Source organism: Pongo abelii, chromosome 1 (assembly GCF_028885655.2).
Source record: "Pongo abelii isolate AG06213 chromosome 1, NHGRI_mPonAbe1-v2.0_pri, whole genome shotgun sequence".
Lineage (NCBI taxonomy): Eukaryota > Metazoa > Chordata > Mammalia > Primates > Hominidae > Pongo > Pongo abelii.
This window is the reverse complement of record NC_071985.2, coordinates 90,292,193-90,309,372: the sequence shown is the minus strand read 5'-3', so window position 1 is coordinate 90,309,372 and position 17,180 is coordinate 90,292,193. Positions and strand designations below refer to the sequence as shown.

General features: G+C 51.4%; 1 protein-coding gene across 2 annotated transcripts in view; it reads left to right on the top strand.

Moving 5' to 3' along the window:
* The window catches only part of KCNJ9 (potassium inwardly rectifying channel subfamily J member 9), a 56,075-nt gene extending 43,098 nt beyond the window's left edge, over nt 1-12,977 (top strand). Inside the window, exons 5-6 of one of the 2 annotated variants that reach the window (XM_063727183.1) lie at nt 4,660-10,022; nt 12,630-12,977. In XM_063727183.1, coding sequence (XP_063583253.1) covers nt 9,002-10,022; nt 12,630-12,961 — 1,353 coding nt within the window. In that variant the 5' untranslated portion in view covers nt 4,660-9,001 and the 3' untranslated portion in view covers nt 12,962-12,977. Of the gene's footprint in view, nt 1-4,556; nt 10,023-12,629 lie in introns of those variants that run through there. The other variant, XM_002809924.6, reaches the window with a different exon arrangement.
* Nucleotides 12,978-17,180: the final 4,203 nt, after the last annotated feature.

Below are 17,180 nucleotides of genomic sequence, written 5' to 3'. Positions count from 1 at the left end.
ACAAATGCTGTCAAGTCTCCCTTTCTTTCATCTGTTTGCAATGTCCTTTTTCATTCCTATGACCACTACCAGAATCAGAAAGATCAGGACCTGACCCATCCTTCACCTTTCTCTCCAGTCTCAAAGGAAGAGGCAACCTGTTTGCATCATGTCGGTCCCTGTGCCCTTGTTTTAAAACCCCAAACAGGTGCCTCATGCTTACAGGTCACAGTGAAGGAGGTCTTCACCACAGAAGACCTAGAAAAAAAAAAAAAAAAAAAGGAAGATAAAAAACGTGACAGGTCCCCAGACTGAACTTGGCATCTTCTTCTCCGAGGCTGGAAGTGCTCATGACTTCCTTAATTCTGTGTTGCTTCTGATCAATCAGACTAAAAAACTACAAGTGATCTACAGAAGTGTCCTCTACTAACAGTCAGAGTGAGGATAGAGTCGGGTGGGACGGGGCAGTTAGAAAGACTTTATAAGTCCTTGAACAGCAGGGGTGGGAGCTTATGGAAAAGTACACAGGTAGCTTCAACAGCACTGTAATGTTCTGACTTTAAAATAGTGATTTAAATTGAGTTTTTGTTCTTAAATTATGCTTTATAACATATAGACATATGTCCACCATCTATATTCTTTTGTACATATCAAATGTCAGGTTTTCATTTTTAAATTTGTTTGCAAAAGAGAAGTCCTAGAACAGTCTCTAGGAGCCCAGTAGGGAATCAGTAATAAGGGGCATAGGACATTAATATTTGTGAGTGTTTACTACGTCAGATAGATCAGGAGATGGGGAAACTGAAGTTCTGAGGAGTTAAGTGGTTTGCCTATGGTAACATCTGGAAAGTGTTTTGGGATTTGAATCCACATATATTTGACCCCAAAGCTTGTCTCAGAATAATGCCAGAGGGAATTTGCACGGTTTAAACACAATCTTGCCAACCAGAGGCTATGACCCCTGAGTACATGTTGGTATGAAAAATTCCCCAGAATTACAACACCCAATGTCCACCATGAAACATGACAGAAGAACCTTCTCTTTTTGAGGACCCCTCTCTCTTCTTTCAGTTTCCCAACTTGCGTCTTCCTCATTCTCCTCCATTTCTCCTTTCAGACTCACTGCTTCCAGCTTTGGCCTCATCTCTACTTTTACTTCATTTATAACAGGGCAGAGGCTACCTCAGAGCAGAGGAGGAGGAGAGTTGGGGTGTGTCACCTGTTTTAGAAAGAGAATCCACAAGTGGGCAGCAGTCTGAGGGGCTTGTGCTGGGCAAAGCAGATGTGGACAGAGGGAATCAGGAACGCTTTGGGTTGGGAGGCATGATAGAGACTCAGAATAGTCAGTATTTAACAAGTCAGGGGAAGTGGCTAGAAAGAACAGAGACACTGACATGGCTCACCACAGGATTCAGGATTCCAAGTGGCGTTTTGGTGCTCACATCCCACAGTGCTGAACAAATTCCATTAGTAATGGAGCATCTCATAGCTGAATGACTCAGGCCGCAGAGGAGAAATCCAAGAGAAGGACTGAGCTATATTCCCCTAGTCACTAATGAATCATTATGTAAGTAGATCACCCCCTTTAAATAAATGCAATATACACAAACCCACATTTATAAGACATAATTTAGGGAATACTTAGTTACCTACTAAAGAATTCTTTCCTTTAAAAAAGAAAAACAAGGCCAGGCATGGTGGCTCATGCCTGTAATCCCAGCACTTTGGGAAGCCAAGGCAGGTGGATCACCTAAGGTCAGGAGTTCAAGACCAGCCTGGCCAACATGGTGAAACCCCATCTCTACTGAAAATACAAAAAAAAAAAAAAAAATTAGCCAGGCATAGTGGTGTGTGCCTGTAATCTCAGCTACTCAGGAGGGTGAGGCAAGAGAATCACTTGAATCCAGGTGGCGGAGGTTGCAGTGAGCGGAGATCGCACCACCGCACTCCAGCCTGGGCGACAGAGCGGAACTCTGTCTCAAAAAGAAAAAAAAAGAAAAAAGAAAAAAACAAATTTCTCTAACTTGGGACTTCTAGTACCTTTCCAGTTGGATCCAATTGATAGAAATTCCATTAACATCCAATGCACTGTGATAGGAGGGAGGCAACTGGGAATAAAGAAACACGAGGAACCTCTAGTCGGGTGGCCTGAGTCTTAGTCCTGACTATTTTCTTGGGACCTATTCCTACCTGTAAAGTAAGGGCTAATCCTGTACCACCTCTAACTGTCATATAACTTTTAAATCTTAGCCTATCTCTACCCAGTCCTATAAAGCAAGATAGAACTCTGTGTGAGAAGGCTTCTGATCCTCCCGCTCTGCTGAAAGTAGCCAGAAAGGCAGCAAGCTCCTCAGCCTCAGGAACCCAGCCTGAGGTGAGGGGCTGGCTGAAATTGCCTCCGTCTGGCCTGGAGCTGTGCTCTGCTTCTCCCCATTTCACTCTAATCTTCAGCTTCAGTCATTTGCCACATCTACTCCTTCAACCATATCTTTCCTCTGCTCTGAGTTTTCTAGAGCCCCAACCCCCTTGAATTTATACAAATTTTTGCAATCAACCAGTTTGGCTTCCCTGCTCCACTAAAATCATATCCTCAATTGTCTCCTGTCTTCCCCATCATGCTTCCTCTTCCACTTGCCAGATTTTGCACAAGATGTCTCATGATCTTGTCCGGGGAAGCCTCCCCAGTTTGGCTGATCTCAGGGCTGCCACGAAGGCACCTGCTGATGGGGCAAGTTGAGGACTGAACTGCATTCAGCTTGCCAATTCCTGCACCCAGCTCAGAGCTGTGTCTGCTGGAGGAAGGGAATCTTTTATTTTCTCCCAAAAGTATCACCTGTTCCCTGTTCTCCAAGTGACATGCCATGCCACAGTAGGCTCTTTCTAAGCTCTTTTCCTATTTTGCACCACAGTTCTTTTTTTTTTTTTTTTTTTTTTTTTTTTTTTTTTTGAGACAGGGTCTCACTCTGTCATCCAGGCTGGAGGGCAGTGGCGCAATCACGGCTCATTGCAGCCTTGAGCTCCCAGGCTCAGGTGATCCTCCCGCCTCAACCTCCAGGGTGGCTGGGACCACAAGCACATACCACTACACCCATCTAATTTTGCACTTTTTGTAGAGACAGGGTTTCGCCATGTTGCCCAGGCTGGTCTCCATCTCCTGGTTCAAGCGATCCGTGCGCCTCAGCCTCCCAAAGTGCTGGGATTATAGTTGCGAGCCACTGTGCCAGGCCAAAAGCTAGAATCTTGTCTATGCTTTTGTGTCCTGGTGCCTAGGAAAACTTTTTTTCTCCTGCCTCAGTTCAAGCTCGGTGATAAATAAGGAACTGAGGTTAGATAACAGGTAAAGTCTAGGACCTGCAGGATGAGTGAATCAGGTGAGGGAGTGGTGGTCTTCTTCCTTGTCAGCAAGGCTAGGTTCAGGGGCACCTGGACAGAGGCAAGGGGCTGGCTGAAATTGCCTTGTGGAGGGCCCTGCCAGTGATGCCCCCTCCAGCAAATAGGGCCAGCTCTATGCAAATGTGTTCTTGCCCAGGAGTTTGGTTTCTCCTCTCTGAGCTCCTGGCACAGTGGAACCAATGTGAGCAGCTGCTTGGCAGGACAGAGAAGGGCAGGCTAGCAGTCCCAAAGCTCAGGTGACAGGACCAGGCCCAGGAGACGGGGATGTTGACTGGGGCTTTAACAGCACTCTTGATGCCAATCTCGGGCTGAAAACTCGATATTTCCACTTGGAACAACAAGAATCACCAGCAAGAGGGCTGAGGAGAGGGCAGTATACTGGGGGCGCCCCCTGCAGGCCTCACAGGGTGGTGCCAGAACAGAGGAAGGTGGCACAGGCAGGGTGGGGCTTTCAGGACATCCCTGAGATGATGATGATGATGGTGACAATGATGATGATCATGAAGAAGACAATGAGGAGGAGGAAGAGGAAGACAGTAGCTAGCATTTACTGAGTACTAACAATGTGTCAGGCATTGCCTTATGTAGTCTTCATGACAACCCCCAAGAGATGAATAATATGGTTGTTTTTTTTTTTAGATGAAGAATCTGAGGTTTAACAAGGTTAAATAATTGCTCAGGTTCACCCAGCTAGTAGTGGACAGAGGTGGGATTTGAACCCAAGTCATTGCCTCCCGAGCTTATATTATCCAGTACCGAATTTCCCACCTTGCCAGGTCATTCCAGGAGCTTCTAGCCCTCCGTGTCCATCTCTATGTCTTCCTGCTCCTCTAGCTCATATTTTCTTGATCCAAATTTAAAGGATCTGGATAAGAATAGATCCATATCTCCCATCCAAGTACTAACCAGGCCCGACCCTGCTTAGCTTCCGAGATCAGACGAGATCGGGCGCGTTCAGGGTGGTATGGCCGTAGACAAGAATAGATCCATATCTGGGATATAATAATACTGATAACAACAGCAACAACACTTTGCATTTGTAAACCACTTTCTTCTCTTCATTATTTCCCTGGGTAAAAATAAACAATAAGATATTTCTATTTCTCCAAATTTTGTTTTGATTTTTATCAGTGTTCCTGAAGCTATTTCAATATAGTTGTGATCAATTTATAAGAATATTTTTAGGTTCTGCTTCTTTATGTAACAATGTGTCATATATACATTCACATATTTAAACACAGCAACTATTACGGCTTTACAGTAACCCATGATATTAATATTCCACAGATATTACATTACTGAGGCAGTATAACTTTGTGAAAAGAACACTAGGCTGAGGCTGACAACACCAAATGCTGGCAGGAATGTGGAGCAACAGGAACAGGAATTCGTGGCTGATGGGAATGCAAAATGGTGCAGCTACTTTGGAAGAAAGTGTGGCAGTTTCTTAAAAAACTAAACATACTCTTACCATACAATCCAGGAATCATGCTCCTTGGTATCTACCCAAAGGAGATGAAAACTTACGTCCACATGAAAATCTGCCGATGGATGTTTATAGCAGCTGTATTCATCATGGCCAAATCTTGAAAGCAACCAAGATGTCCTTCAGTAGGTAAATAGATAAATAAACCATGGCAATCCTGAAATGGAATATTATTCAGTGCCAAAAAGCAATGAACTACAAAGCCATGAAAAGACATGGAGGAACCTTGAATTTACATTACTAAGTGAAAGAAGCCAATTTGAAATGGCTACATATTGTACAATTCCAACTATATGACATTCTGGAAAAGGAAAATTATGGAAACAGGAAAAAGAGCAGTTGTTGCCAGGGGTTAGGGAAGGGGGATTGACTAGGCAGAGCATAGAGGACTTTTACAGCAATGAGACTATAATGGTGGATACACATCATTATATATTTGTCCAAACCCACAGAGCGTACAACACCAAAAGTGAACCCTAATGTCAGCTATGGACTCTGGGTGATTATGATGTCAATGTAGTTTCATCACTTGTAACCAATGTGCCACTCCAGTGGATGTGTGGGGACAGGGGGCATACGGAAAATCTCTGTAACTTTCCTCTCAATTTTGCTCTGAATCTAAAACTATCCTTTAAGAAGTCTTCTTTTAAAACAATTTAAAAAGCATGAGGTGATACAGATGTGGGAGTTTGACTCCTATCTCTGCCCAGCTCTGTGACATTCGATAAATTACTTAACATATCTCCGTTTTAGTTTCCTCATCTATAACTGGGAAAAATAATACCTGTCTTATAGAGTTGCCATGGAGATGAAATGAGGCATGTGTCTCGTTCATATCCGATGTTCAGTGAATTAGTAGCAGCAGCCACTGTGTGTTTGTGTGTCTTTCTCCCTCATGGGTTAATGAGCTCCTTGTGGGCAAGGACTTACTCATTCTGTAACCACCCCATCTAACACACTGCCTGGCACTTGGGTTCTGCAGAAGTTTGCTGAGGGAATACTTAGTAAGCCCTAACCTAGGCTTTTCTCTCTGGTGGACATTTGGGTTGTTTCTAGGGTTTTTGCTATGAATAAAACACATTTCAAAGCCCTTCATGGTTTTTTTGTTTTTCGTTTGTTTGTTTGTTTTTTCTTCATTTGGTCTGCAGACTCTGTGAAGCAGGCAGAAAGGGAATATTTGCTCTTGTCCACACCCTGGTACAGATGGAATAACTGTGTCTCAGGAAAGTGAAGTGACTCCTGTGGGTCACAGTGCAAATCAGTGGCAATAATTAGAACCCCTGACCCTGCCTCCCTTCCTTTAATAGATCTATTTTCCTTCTAGCTAGCGCCTTCTGGATCCATGGCCTCTCCAAAACTAGAGACCATGATGGTCAGCCTGACCTGAGAGCAGCACCTGCACGCAGAGACCCATGTTGAAGGTGGTGAGCTGCCAGCTACCAGGTGGCCCTCTGAAACCCCAGGGAACCTAGCACCTTATTCTCAAATACATGAGGGCTTGTATTTTCCCCCAGCAAGGAGCTTCTTAGGAAAGAGCCAGCGTGCCAGCTTTGTTTTTCTTTCTTCTTCTTCTCCCCCCCCACCCCCCACCATGAGGGGGTGAGGAGCCAAGCTCTGAGTTGTCCAGGAGGAGGGACTTTGGCTAAAAATAGCTATGGCGTGTGGTTTGGATCAACCCCTAGTGGTACCCAGGACTGGGGAGGGGAGGGGGATGCTCTGGAGCTGTCGCCAGACTGGTTGCCGTGGAAACAAGAGAGGAGCAGGGGAGCCTGGGAAGTAGGGATGACACAGATAGCAAGTCCTAGTCAGAGCTGCCGCTACATTTAGGAGAAACAGCGGTGTCTGCGGCTCCCACCCTTCAGGGGGCCCGTGGGGGGGGCGGTGTCAGGGGCATGGACGCCACCCCCCAGGGGTCTCTGCTGCCGGCTACTCTCCTCTCCACGTGCTGTGAGTTGAGTTGCGGGGGACTTGGGGTTTGGGCCCCTATTTCCAAGGCAAGTGGGGGTTTGGGAGGAGCTGGTCCTTGGGGGAGTTTTCACCAGGTCTCTCCTTCCAAAAAATGAGCCCCCTTACTCCCCAGCTCTCTAGAGGGAGGAAGAGGGGCCCAGGAAAAGTGGTATTGCGATCTGCAAAGGGGTCATAGCATGCACAAGAAATGAGGAGTAGGTTGGAGTAACTGAAATTCTTGGAGGGAAGATGGAGAAATCAAGTCCTTGATCTTGAGATAGAGGTAACAATTTCACACTTTTCCTTCCCCTGAGAAAAATGCAGTCCCCCACTCAGGAAGACAGGATGTGGGACACATTCAAAATAAGGTTTACCTAGATCCCTGGGGCAATGGAGAGTGAGAGAGTTCTGGGGGTGATCCGACATTGGGGTTCCTTCCCCATCCCTGGGCAGAGAGATCTGTCTAAGCAGGCCGACTGGGGGTCAGATTACCTAAGACCCTGAGAGAACATCTGGAAGCCCACCTGGGACTAAAGCTAGGATAATGGGAGCAGGGTCGTTTTCTGCATGACCTGGGGTCTCTGAGCCAGTCAATGCTTACTCTTCCTGAGGACATCTGAGCTTCAGGGAAGGAAAAGGAAGCCCATTGTTGGGGGCAGGGGAGACCCTCATCTTCCATTGCCATGGGGCTGTTGGACCCTGTGTCCCCTGACTCCATGGACAATAAATGCAGGGGGTGACCCTAAGCTCAAAGCCATTTCATTTTGATTTCTCTTCCTTCCCTCTCTACCCCAATACACACACACACACACACACACACACACATATACACACACACACACACACACACACACACCCTCTCCAGAGTGCTGACTGCAGAGCACCTCACCCCAGAACATAAGATGCTGGAGTGCTAGGTTTAGAGTCACATACCCAGGCAGTTTCTCCCCAGGACCTGGTCAACCATCCAGGCCATCTGTGGTTCCTATGGCACACTCCTCCATCCCCCACCCACTAGCCAGCCCACGTTTCCATGGAGTGGGAGGAGAGGATCATTCCCAGGAAAGAGAAGGGAAGGTGGAAGAGTCCCAAATCCTTATTCTAAACCTTTCCCTGTATGGTCCATATCTCCTAGAGGACCCTGGGTGCTTTGGGGAAGGGCTCTGGACCTCTCTCAGAGGAGACTGCAGCTCAGAGAGCTCCTCAGAGGCAAGCATGTGAAGAAAAATCAGGTGGGCTTCGCTTGGAATGTGGGCTTTGGGGCATATGGCAGGTGGGGGCGGGGCTGGTGTTAGGAGAGTCCATGGGAAGTAAGAGGCTGGGGGGAAATATAACTAGAGGGAGTGGGGAAATAAATGTGGGTGCTTAGTGTTTCACTTGATCTGATTCCATGTCTCTCATGAAGAATAGGATCCCAGAGGGATACGAGCCTAACTCTTTATAACTCTGGGTTTCCTTTCCCAGGCTTCTGTGTTGGGATCTTCCAGTTCCCCTCCCCACTTGCAGGCTGTCTCCACTAGGAGAAAAAACCCAAGGGAAATGAGGCTGGCCCAAGAGCAGCAGTGATCGTGGGTAGGTCTCAGGGAGGATTTCTAGTGGGAATTTCCTAATGTTCCACCCTTGTGCACTGGAGGGTTTCCACTGACTTTCCACAGCTTTCATTTCTTTCTCGTTTGTAAGCATGTTGAGGGGAGGGAGTGGAGTGGAGTGAGTGAGGTCCAAGGAGGGAAGAATGAGAAAGACTCTGTATCAGTCTTGGGGTGAACTTCAAAACAGCCTGCGAGGAGAGCCATTGGTGGCTGCACTGACTACAGCTGGGGAAGGGATGGTGGAAGTCCTTAGGGCAGGGAGGGCTCCATTACCCGCCTGCCCCCCTCCCCAAAAAGCCCCCAGTCTAGTGATTTCAGGAAATCACTAGGGGGATTTGGGCCTGGGTCTTTGGCCCCGGGGCTGCCCCTGAGGTGCTGCACACCCCAGCTGGAGGTGATGGCACCAAAATATCTGGTACCTCCTTCCCCTGAAAATCATCGTGGAACTTGCACAGTTCTATCCAGTTCAGGTACATTACTCCATTTGACTCTCACAACTTTCTGAACCTGGGGGGCAGTTAGGGCTGAATGTGTTATTCCCAGAAATAGAGGCCAGGAAACACGAAGGGACTCGCCCAGGGCCCCCCAGGGCTCGGTGCTGGCCCTGATGTCCCGTGCCTCCCCATCTCCCGAGGGGCCACTCATTCGGCAAACCTTTATTAAGCCCCTCCAGGACCCCCGACGCCGCCTAGGCGCCCAGCGACGCGCGGCAGGTGGCAGCAGCTCGGGCCTCCGCCGCACCCCAGGCGCCTGCAGCGCTCGCCCTGACGCGGCCGCCATGGCGCAGGAGAACGCGGCCTTCTCGCCCGGGCAGGAGGAGCCGCCGCGGCGCCGCGGCCGCCAGCGCTACGTGGAGAAGGATGGCCGGTGCAACGTGCAGCAGGGCAACGTGCGCGAGACATATCGCTACCTGACGGACCTGTTCACCACGCTGGTGGACCTGCAGTGGCGCCTCAGCCTGTTGTTCTTCGTCCTGGCCTACGCGCTCACCTGGCTCTTCTTCGGCGCCATCTGGTGGCTGATCGCCTACGGCCGCGGCGACCTGGAGCACCTGGAGGACACCGCGTGGACGCCGTGCGTCAACAACCTCAACGGCTTCGTGGCCGCCTTCCTCTTCTCCATCGAGACCGAGACCACCATCGGCTACGGGCACCGCGTCATTACCGACCAGTGCCCCGAGGGCATCGTGCTGCTGCTGCTGCAGGCCATCCTGGGCTCCATGGTGAACGCCTTCATGGTGGGCTGCATGTTCGTCAAGATCTCGCAGCCCAACAAGCGCGCAGCCACGCTCGTCTTCTCCTCGCACGCCGTGGTGTCGCTGCGCGACGGGCGCCTCTGCCTCATGTTCCGCGTGGGCGACTTGCGCTCCTCACACATAGTGGAGGCCTCCATCCGCGCCAAGCTCATCCGCTCGCGCCAGACGCTGGAGGGCGAGTTCATCCCGCTGCACCAGACCGACCTCAGCGTGGGCTTCGACACGGGAGACGACCGCCTCTTCCTCGTCTCGCCGCTGGTTATCAGCCACGAGATCGACGCCGCCAGCCCCTTCTGGGAGGCGTCGCGCCGTGCCCTCGAGAGGGACGACTTCGAGATCGTCGTTATCCTCGAGGGCATGGTGGAAGCCACCGGTGCGAGCAGGCCTGGGGAGGGGAGCGGGGCTGGCAGAGGGTGGGCGGGACCGAGGAAGGCAGGGGCGAGACGAGGGGCCAGGGGAGGTGGGGAGGATGGATGGAGGGGCTGGTGGAGGATGAGAGAGTGAGGTGAGACAGGGGTCGGGGGCGGGGGTGGAACAGAGCAACGCCGCAGAAGGCCAAGAGAAAGCTTGGAGGAATTCTCCGAAATGGCACTGGCGTGGGGCCCTGGGCCCAGAGGAATGTGTCACTTGGAATAGGGAGAGTAATAATAGCTAGTGCTCGCCCAGTACTCACCCTGTGTCATGCGCAGTTCAAAAGCACTTTCCACCTCTGAGTCGATTTAATCCTGACAAGAACCCTCTGAAGGTAACTTCTTGTTATTGTGCTCACTTTTTAGAGATGAGATTGCTCCAGTGAGAAATTAAGGAAGTTGTCCACTTTCCTAAGCCAATAAGTGGCCATGCCTGGATTGGACACAGGCAATGTGGCTTCAATGTTTAGTGGTCCCGAGTTGGAAGGAGGGGTTAGGTTCAGGGGTTTTCTCACTGCAGCCAGGTTCAGGCCCCTGGAATTTGACGGTGAAGGTTTTCCATTGCCTAAGTTATTTCTAGGCCGGATCTTGAGGGGAGCTTGATACCTGGTCTCACTTCTGCCTCGGTTTCCCAATTCATCCATTTCCACTGACAAGGGATATAGATGATGTTACCATTTCTAGCCCTTTTCCAAAAGGAACTGGCAACTCATCTGTGATGTCAATAAGTCCAACCCAGACCTACACAGTGAAGGCTTTGGGAGCAGGTGGAAAAAGACCAGTGTTACAGGAGTCGCAAAGGAGGTCACTTAGGACTTGAGGTTTAGAGGATAGATGAGGATGAGGAAACTGCGGGTGGAGGACTAAAGGCCCACTAGGGGGCGCCGCAGCCCCTGCCTCTGACGCCAGAGCTGCTGATGCTCCCTGCTGGCTTCGCTGACAAGCTGGTGCCTTCAGTTCCTTTCCCTGGCCCCTTTAGGCTGAGCCTCCGCTTCACACCCCAACCCCAGCTCCCCATCACTGTTCCCATTCCTGCTTCACCCCGACTCTTTCCCCTTCCCCCACTCACCCCGTTCCCTTTCCTCTCTCTCCAGCTGTCACTCCTTTTTTGCCAGTATCTCAGGCAGGCCCCTCACCCTCCTGGGACGCTCCTGCCCGGCCCTCTTTTCTCTTTGTACCCCCAGCCCTGCCCTCTCCTCCTCGAAGCCCTTCTCTCCCCAGTGTCCCTTATGCCTCTTTCTCCTCTCTCCCACTGGATACTTTCTACTCCAACTTCACCGAGGAATACCAATGTCTCAGCGCCAGGCTTTCCGAGTTGACAGCCACTCTCCAGTTAGCTAATGTTCACTCTTCTGTTTCCCCTTGTTCCGAGATGGATATGGGTTGGGGGCAAGACCTTGTGGCAGAAAGGAGAATGACCTGCCCTGAGGGGTGCACCAGCCCAACAGGAAGATAGGACACAAGCCCCGGGCAGGGAGGACCAGGACAGAGGAGATAAGGATAGGAATCTGTCTGTTTTTCTAGAGAGATAAAGCTGGAAAGGATGGTAATATTTTGGGTGAGACAGTCAGGATTCAAAACGCTTTTGAAAAGCAAGAATAATGAGCCAAAACCCAGCAAGATGACATTTAAAATGAATAAATATAAAATTCTACATTTAGGCTTTAAAAAAAATCACTTATGTAAGCACAGCATGGAAGAGCACTGGTGAAAAAAGAACTGGGAGTTTTAGTTGGCTACAGTCTTGATGTCGTAGCAATGTGATGTAGCCTCCAAAATGATTATGTAATGTTATCCTGGGCCCTATTAGTGAAAGCATCATGGCCAGAAGAGAGAGATGGTGCGCCCTCTCTTATGCATGGAGCAGGCCACAGTTGGAAAATTTACTATACTCAAACTGCTTAAAGGGCCCTCCTTGGCCATTCTGGCTTGTAATCAAAAAAGTAGAATTTTGGAAAACCAGGTCAAATGAGGAATCGTGGAGGAAGCCAGGGATGTTAAGTCAAGAGAGAAAACATGAGGGAATCTGAGACTCCTGTTTTCAGATACTCAGAGGACTGTGAAGTGGGAGGGGAATGAAGCCAAGAGCTGGAAATCCCAGGGGACAGGTTTTAGCTCTGTATAAAGAACAACCCAACTATTAGAACTATCATACAAAGGAGTGGGCCCTTTATGAAGTGGTGAGCTATCAATCCTGGGAGGTAATCAAGTATAAGCTAGATGCCCATTGTTAGAAATGCTCCTTTGGGGAGCCCTGTATGGAGTAAGAAGTTGGACTAGAGGATCCCTAAGGTTAGTTTCAAGATTAAGCTTTCTTTGGTTGGCATCACCAAATGACAGGAGGGGAAAAAAGAGCTGGACATTAAGAGGAGTTGGGGCAAATGGAGAAGACGCGAGGGAGCTGCGTAAGAACAGGAGCTAGGGAGAGAGGGAAATGGACTGGACCAAAGGGAGATGGGAGCCCTTAGGAAGGAATAGAAGGGAGGGTGCTGGGAGTAGGGTTGTGGAATGAGAAGAGGAGAGGGAAGCCTGGAGCTGAGATTCCCCCTGACCAGTACCCCTCCTCCCAGGAATGACATGCCAAGCTCGGAGCTCCTACCTGGTAGACGAGGTGCTGTGGGGCCACCGCTTCACATCAGTGCTGACTCTGGAGGACGGCTTCTACGAGGTGGACTATGCCAGCTTTCACGAGACTTTTGAGGTGCCCACACCTTCGTGCAGTGCTCGAGAGCTGGCAGAGGCTGCGGCCCGCCTTGATGCTCATCTCTACTGGTCCATCCCCAGCCGGCTGGATGAGAAGGTGGAGGAGGAGGGGGCGGGGGAGGGGGCGGGTGGGGAAGCTGGGGCTGACAAGGAGCAGAATGGCTGCCTGCCACCCCCAGAGAGTGAGTCCAAGGTGTGACCAGCTTCCTCCAGACCCCTGTGGCAGACCGGGGGCCAGACACAGATACATGGGGAACTGCATATCGGAGGTGGTGGAGGAGGAGGAGGAGGAAGGCAAAGCCCCTGGAAATGTGTTAAAGTTGGAAAGTCCCTGTCCCCCAAGAACCTCAAGTCTAGAAACCAGTATGGAAGGGAGGGGTCCTGATTTCAGGGAAATGGAAGGTGGGGCCGGGTGAACATGCCAGTCTGTGTTTGACCTTCACATTTGTTCATGAGTGGATGGATGGACAGAATGATGGACTTTTGGGGGTTGGATGGGAAGATGGTAGCAGATAAAGACAGCTGACAGATACATAAATGGACCAGTAGACAATTGGTCCACTCAGGGCTGCCACTAACCTGTAGAACACCCCTGTGCAAATTCTAAAAAGGAACCCTTTTCCTCCAGACAGATACAGCCCCAAACCAGGGTGCATGGCTTGGGGAGCAGAGTATAGGATGGATTGCAGTCCCCAATCACCTCTTCCACCAGCCTCCCCACATATGGCACAACTGTCTAATGACACGGTAGGCCAAGCTGAAGCGTAGGAGAAAGGAGCCAGACCAAGATGGGCACATGAGGAGGGTGCCCTCCTAGCTCCACCCTCACCAAGATGAAGGCATGCAAGGGGCTCAGCAAGGTGTGAATGACCTTAGTCCGCAAGTTCAGGGAAGCAGGCAGAGCGGGAAGGTGCCTGAGCTGGGGCCTGGAGAGGGGCCTGGGAAAGGAAAACCAGGGATAGCTATTTTCTTACAGTGGAGTGAGATCTTACAGGTATCAGGCACAGGCAGGAAGAGAGAGAGAGGTTCTGGGGAGGAAGGGCCAGGAGAGAGATCTAGAAAGTGGGTTCACTAGAGCTGGGAAACAGGGAGCCCCTAGGAAAGCAGTGTGTCCTTGGGGCACAGGCATTCACATCACTGATTGGGTGCCACGTGGAGTGGACATTCAAAAACCTGGTTCCTGTCCTCAAAATAAGGGGCACCTGGGAAAACAGAGGAATCTACCTGTGGCGACTGAACGAGGGATAATTCAAACTGACGACCTGTGCAGTCCCATGGCGGGTGGGGGAGTGTGGGTGATCAGAAGGCTGGGGCCGGTATAAGGCATAGGGAATATGTAAGTCAGGAGTTAGAAATCTCCAGTGTGCGTTGGAATCACCTGGAGGGCTTGTTAAAACACAGATTTTTGGGCTCCACTCCAAGGGTTTCTGACCAAAGAGGTGGGGACCAAAACTATGCATTCCTAAGAAGTCCCCAGGTCATGCTGCTGCTGCTGGACTGGGGACCACACTTTGAGAACCTGTGCTCTAAGTGAAGACTTGGAGGTCGTCTCAGGACATGGGGCATAGAAACTGAGGAGTAGCTGAGAGGAAGATGAAGAGAAGCTGAGAAGAAGCTGAGGATCCTCACAGGAGCAGACAGAGAAATGTGAAGGGTGGGGTTTTATGTGTGGGAAAGGGACCCGAAGCCCAGGCTGAAGAGTTTAACTTTGGGCCCAGAAACTCAACCATCAAAGGAAACAGGGCAGTGACAAGTGGAGGGGGTGTCGGGAAGCTGAGCAGGCCCGACAGAGAGATGAAGCCATCAGAAGGACTTGAGGGGGCTCCTGGGGAGGTCGGGGGGAGGTGGAGCAGGAAGGGTTTTAGGGGAGAAGGACAGAACCCCTTGTAGGACTGGAGGCAGGATTGAATGTGGGAGAAAATCTGAGAGAAGCAATAGAAGTTAGAACATCTGGATGTGTCTGCAGCCTGCTGTCAGCCCAATTGGGCCAGGGGGTCCCAAAGACGCATATTCTCACCCCACCTCCACCTGCTTCCTGATCACATCCCAGTCACCAGCGGCAGCTTCCTGGATGGTAAGGGAGAATAACTGCAAGTTGAGAGGGGCAGAGGGGTGGAAGGGACCTGAAGCTCGCCTGGAGAAAAGCATAGGCCCAGGAGAGCCTGCCCTCAGACAGCGCCTGTCTCCCACACAGCAGCATTGGCCCAGCAAGGACCTCCTCCCTTGGCCCTGGCCACATCCCACTCCTGCCCTTTCATAAGCCCCCTGGGGAAGGCACTCCAGCCTTCTCTGTTCCAGGCTGGGCAGCTAGGGTCCTATGGGGCACAGCCAGGGTCCTATGGGGCACAGCCAGCGTCCTATGGGCACAGCCAGGGTCCTATGGGCACAGCCAGGGTCCTATGGGGCACAGCCAGGGTCCTATGGGCACAGCCAGGGCCCTATGGGCACAGCCAGGGTCCTATGGGCACAGCCAGGGTCCTATGGGGCACAGCCAGGGTCCTATGGGCACAGCCAGGGTCCTATGGGGCACAGCCAGGGCCCTATGGGCACAGCCAGGGTCCTATGGGGCACAGCCAGGGCCCTATGGGGCACAGCCAGGGCCCTATGGGCACAGCCAGGGTCCTATGGGGCACAGCCAGGGTCCTATGGGGCACAGCCAGGGTCCTGTGGGCACAGCCAGGGTCCTATGGGGCACAGCCAGGGTCCTATGGGCACAGCCAGGGCCCTGTGGGCACAGCCACGGTCCTATGGGGCACAGCCAGGGTCCTGTGGGCACAGCCAGGGTCCTATGGGGCACAGCCAGGGTCCTATGGGCACAGCCAGGGTCCTATGGGCACAGCCAGGGCCCTATGGGGCACAGCCAGGGTCCTATGGGCACAGCCAGGGTCCTATGGGCACAGCCAGGGCCCTATGGGACACAGCCAGGGCCCTATGGGCACAGCCAGGGTCCTATGGGCACAGCCAGGGCCCTATGGGACACAGCCAGGGCCCTATGGGACACAGTCAGGGCCCTATGGGCACAGCCAGGGTCCTATGGGCACAGCCAGGGTCCTATGGGTCCTCTGGAAGCAAGAAAGGGGACCATGGAAGGAGCCCAGACAGCTTGGGTTCACTCAGAGAGGACCCAAGTCCCAGTCCCTTCCTTTCAGTCAAAGCACGGATATCTTTGCCTCAGGTCACAGGGCCACTAGGGTCCTGTCATCAAAGATGAGATTCCTGAAGCCTGGCATTGACCGGTCCCCTAAGAACAGATGTTGGGATGGGGAATGGGGATTCATTTGGGTTTCAGTAAAACAGGGGGGTCTGGACAAGAGGGGGTGGGCTACTTGGTATCCACACACACGCACTCACACAGGAGCCAACCCACTGCAGCTGAACGAGCAGAGAAACTCAGTCTGGAAAGACCCCTCCTGCCTGCTGAAGTCACTGAGATCCTGCCACACCTCTCCTCGCCACTGTCAGCACTCAGGGCACCACTGTACAGTGCAACAAGTCAGGAGACCTAGGTCCTACTCCTGACACTTGCTAATTAGCTCTATGACTCTGGGCAAATCGCATATCTGGGCCTCAGTTTCCTCATTTGTAAAAATGACACTTAGCAAACTTGTAATGCTCAATAAATGTTTAAATAACAACTGAAGGAGGCCTACCAGATGCCTCTTAAGGTGCCGTGCAGGTAAGAATTTTAGGATCAGAGAATCCTTAGGCAAGAAAATTCATGAAACTCCTGGGGCACTGGAGGAGGGGTGAAGCTGAAGGGTGGGAGGGAGGAGACCCCAGGGTGGGTATAGACAGGTAAAGCGGGTATATGCAGGTGTAGTGGGTATATGCGGGTAGTGGGTATAAGCAGGTACAGCGAGTACATGCGGGTGCAATGGCTCTGTGGACACACAGGCCCTCCCCTGACTGCCTGTTGTCCCAGCCTGAGTATCAGTTGTGTTCTGAGGCTTCTAATCTGCTGCTATCGGCCAGAAGGAACAAGAATTTCAGCCCCAGGGCCTAGTGGGAGGAGTCAGGTCCAAGACTAGCCTGACCAGGAGAATGAGACACGGGAAGAGTCGGGGAATGTCTGGGGAGCTCAGAAAAGGCACTGCCCCTGGAGGCCCATGCCCTTTAACATGGGAGAAGCTGGTTGGGGGGTACCACAGGCAGCTGGAACCTACCCTCCTTTTCTATGCTTCCCTCCCCAAGTAGGAGTCCAATCAGGAGTTGTCTCAGCCCTGACAGTTCAGGCAGCAGATGGAACCCAGGTGTCCCCTCCTGGGGTGGGTGGCATGGCCCATGGAGGCCAGATGGTGTTTGTGGTGGGAAGAGAGGCCTGGGTCGTCCAGAAGAGGTTGTCAACCCCCAACCACCTCCCTACTATGCACCCTGAGCCTTTTACAGTCTCATGGTAGGGAAGACACAGCCAAGCCTGC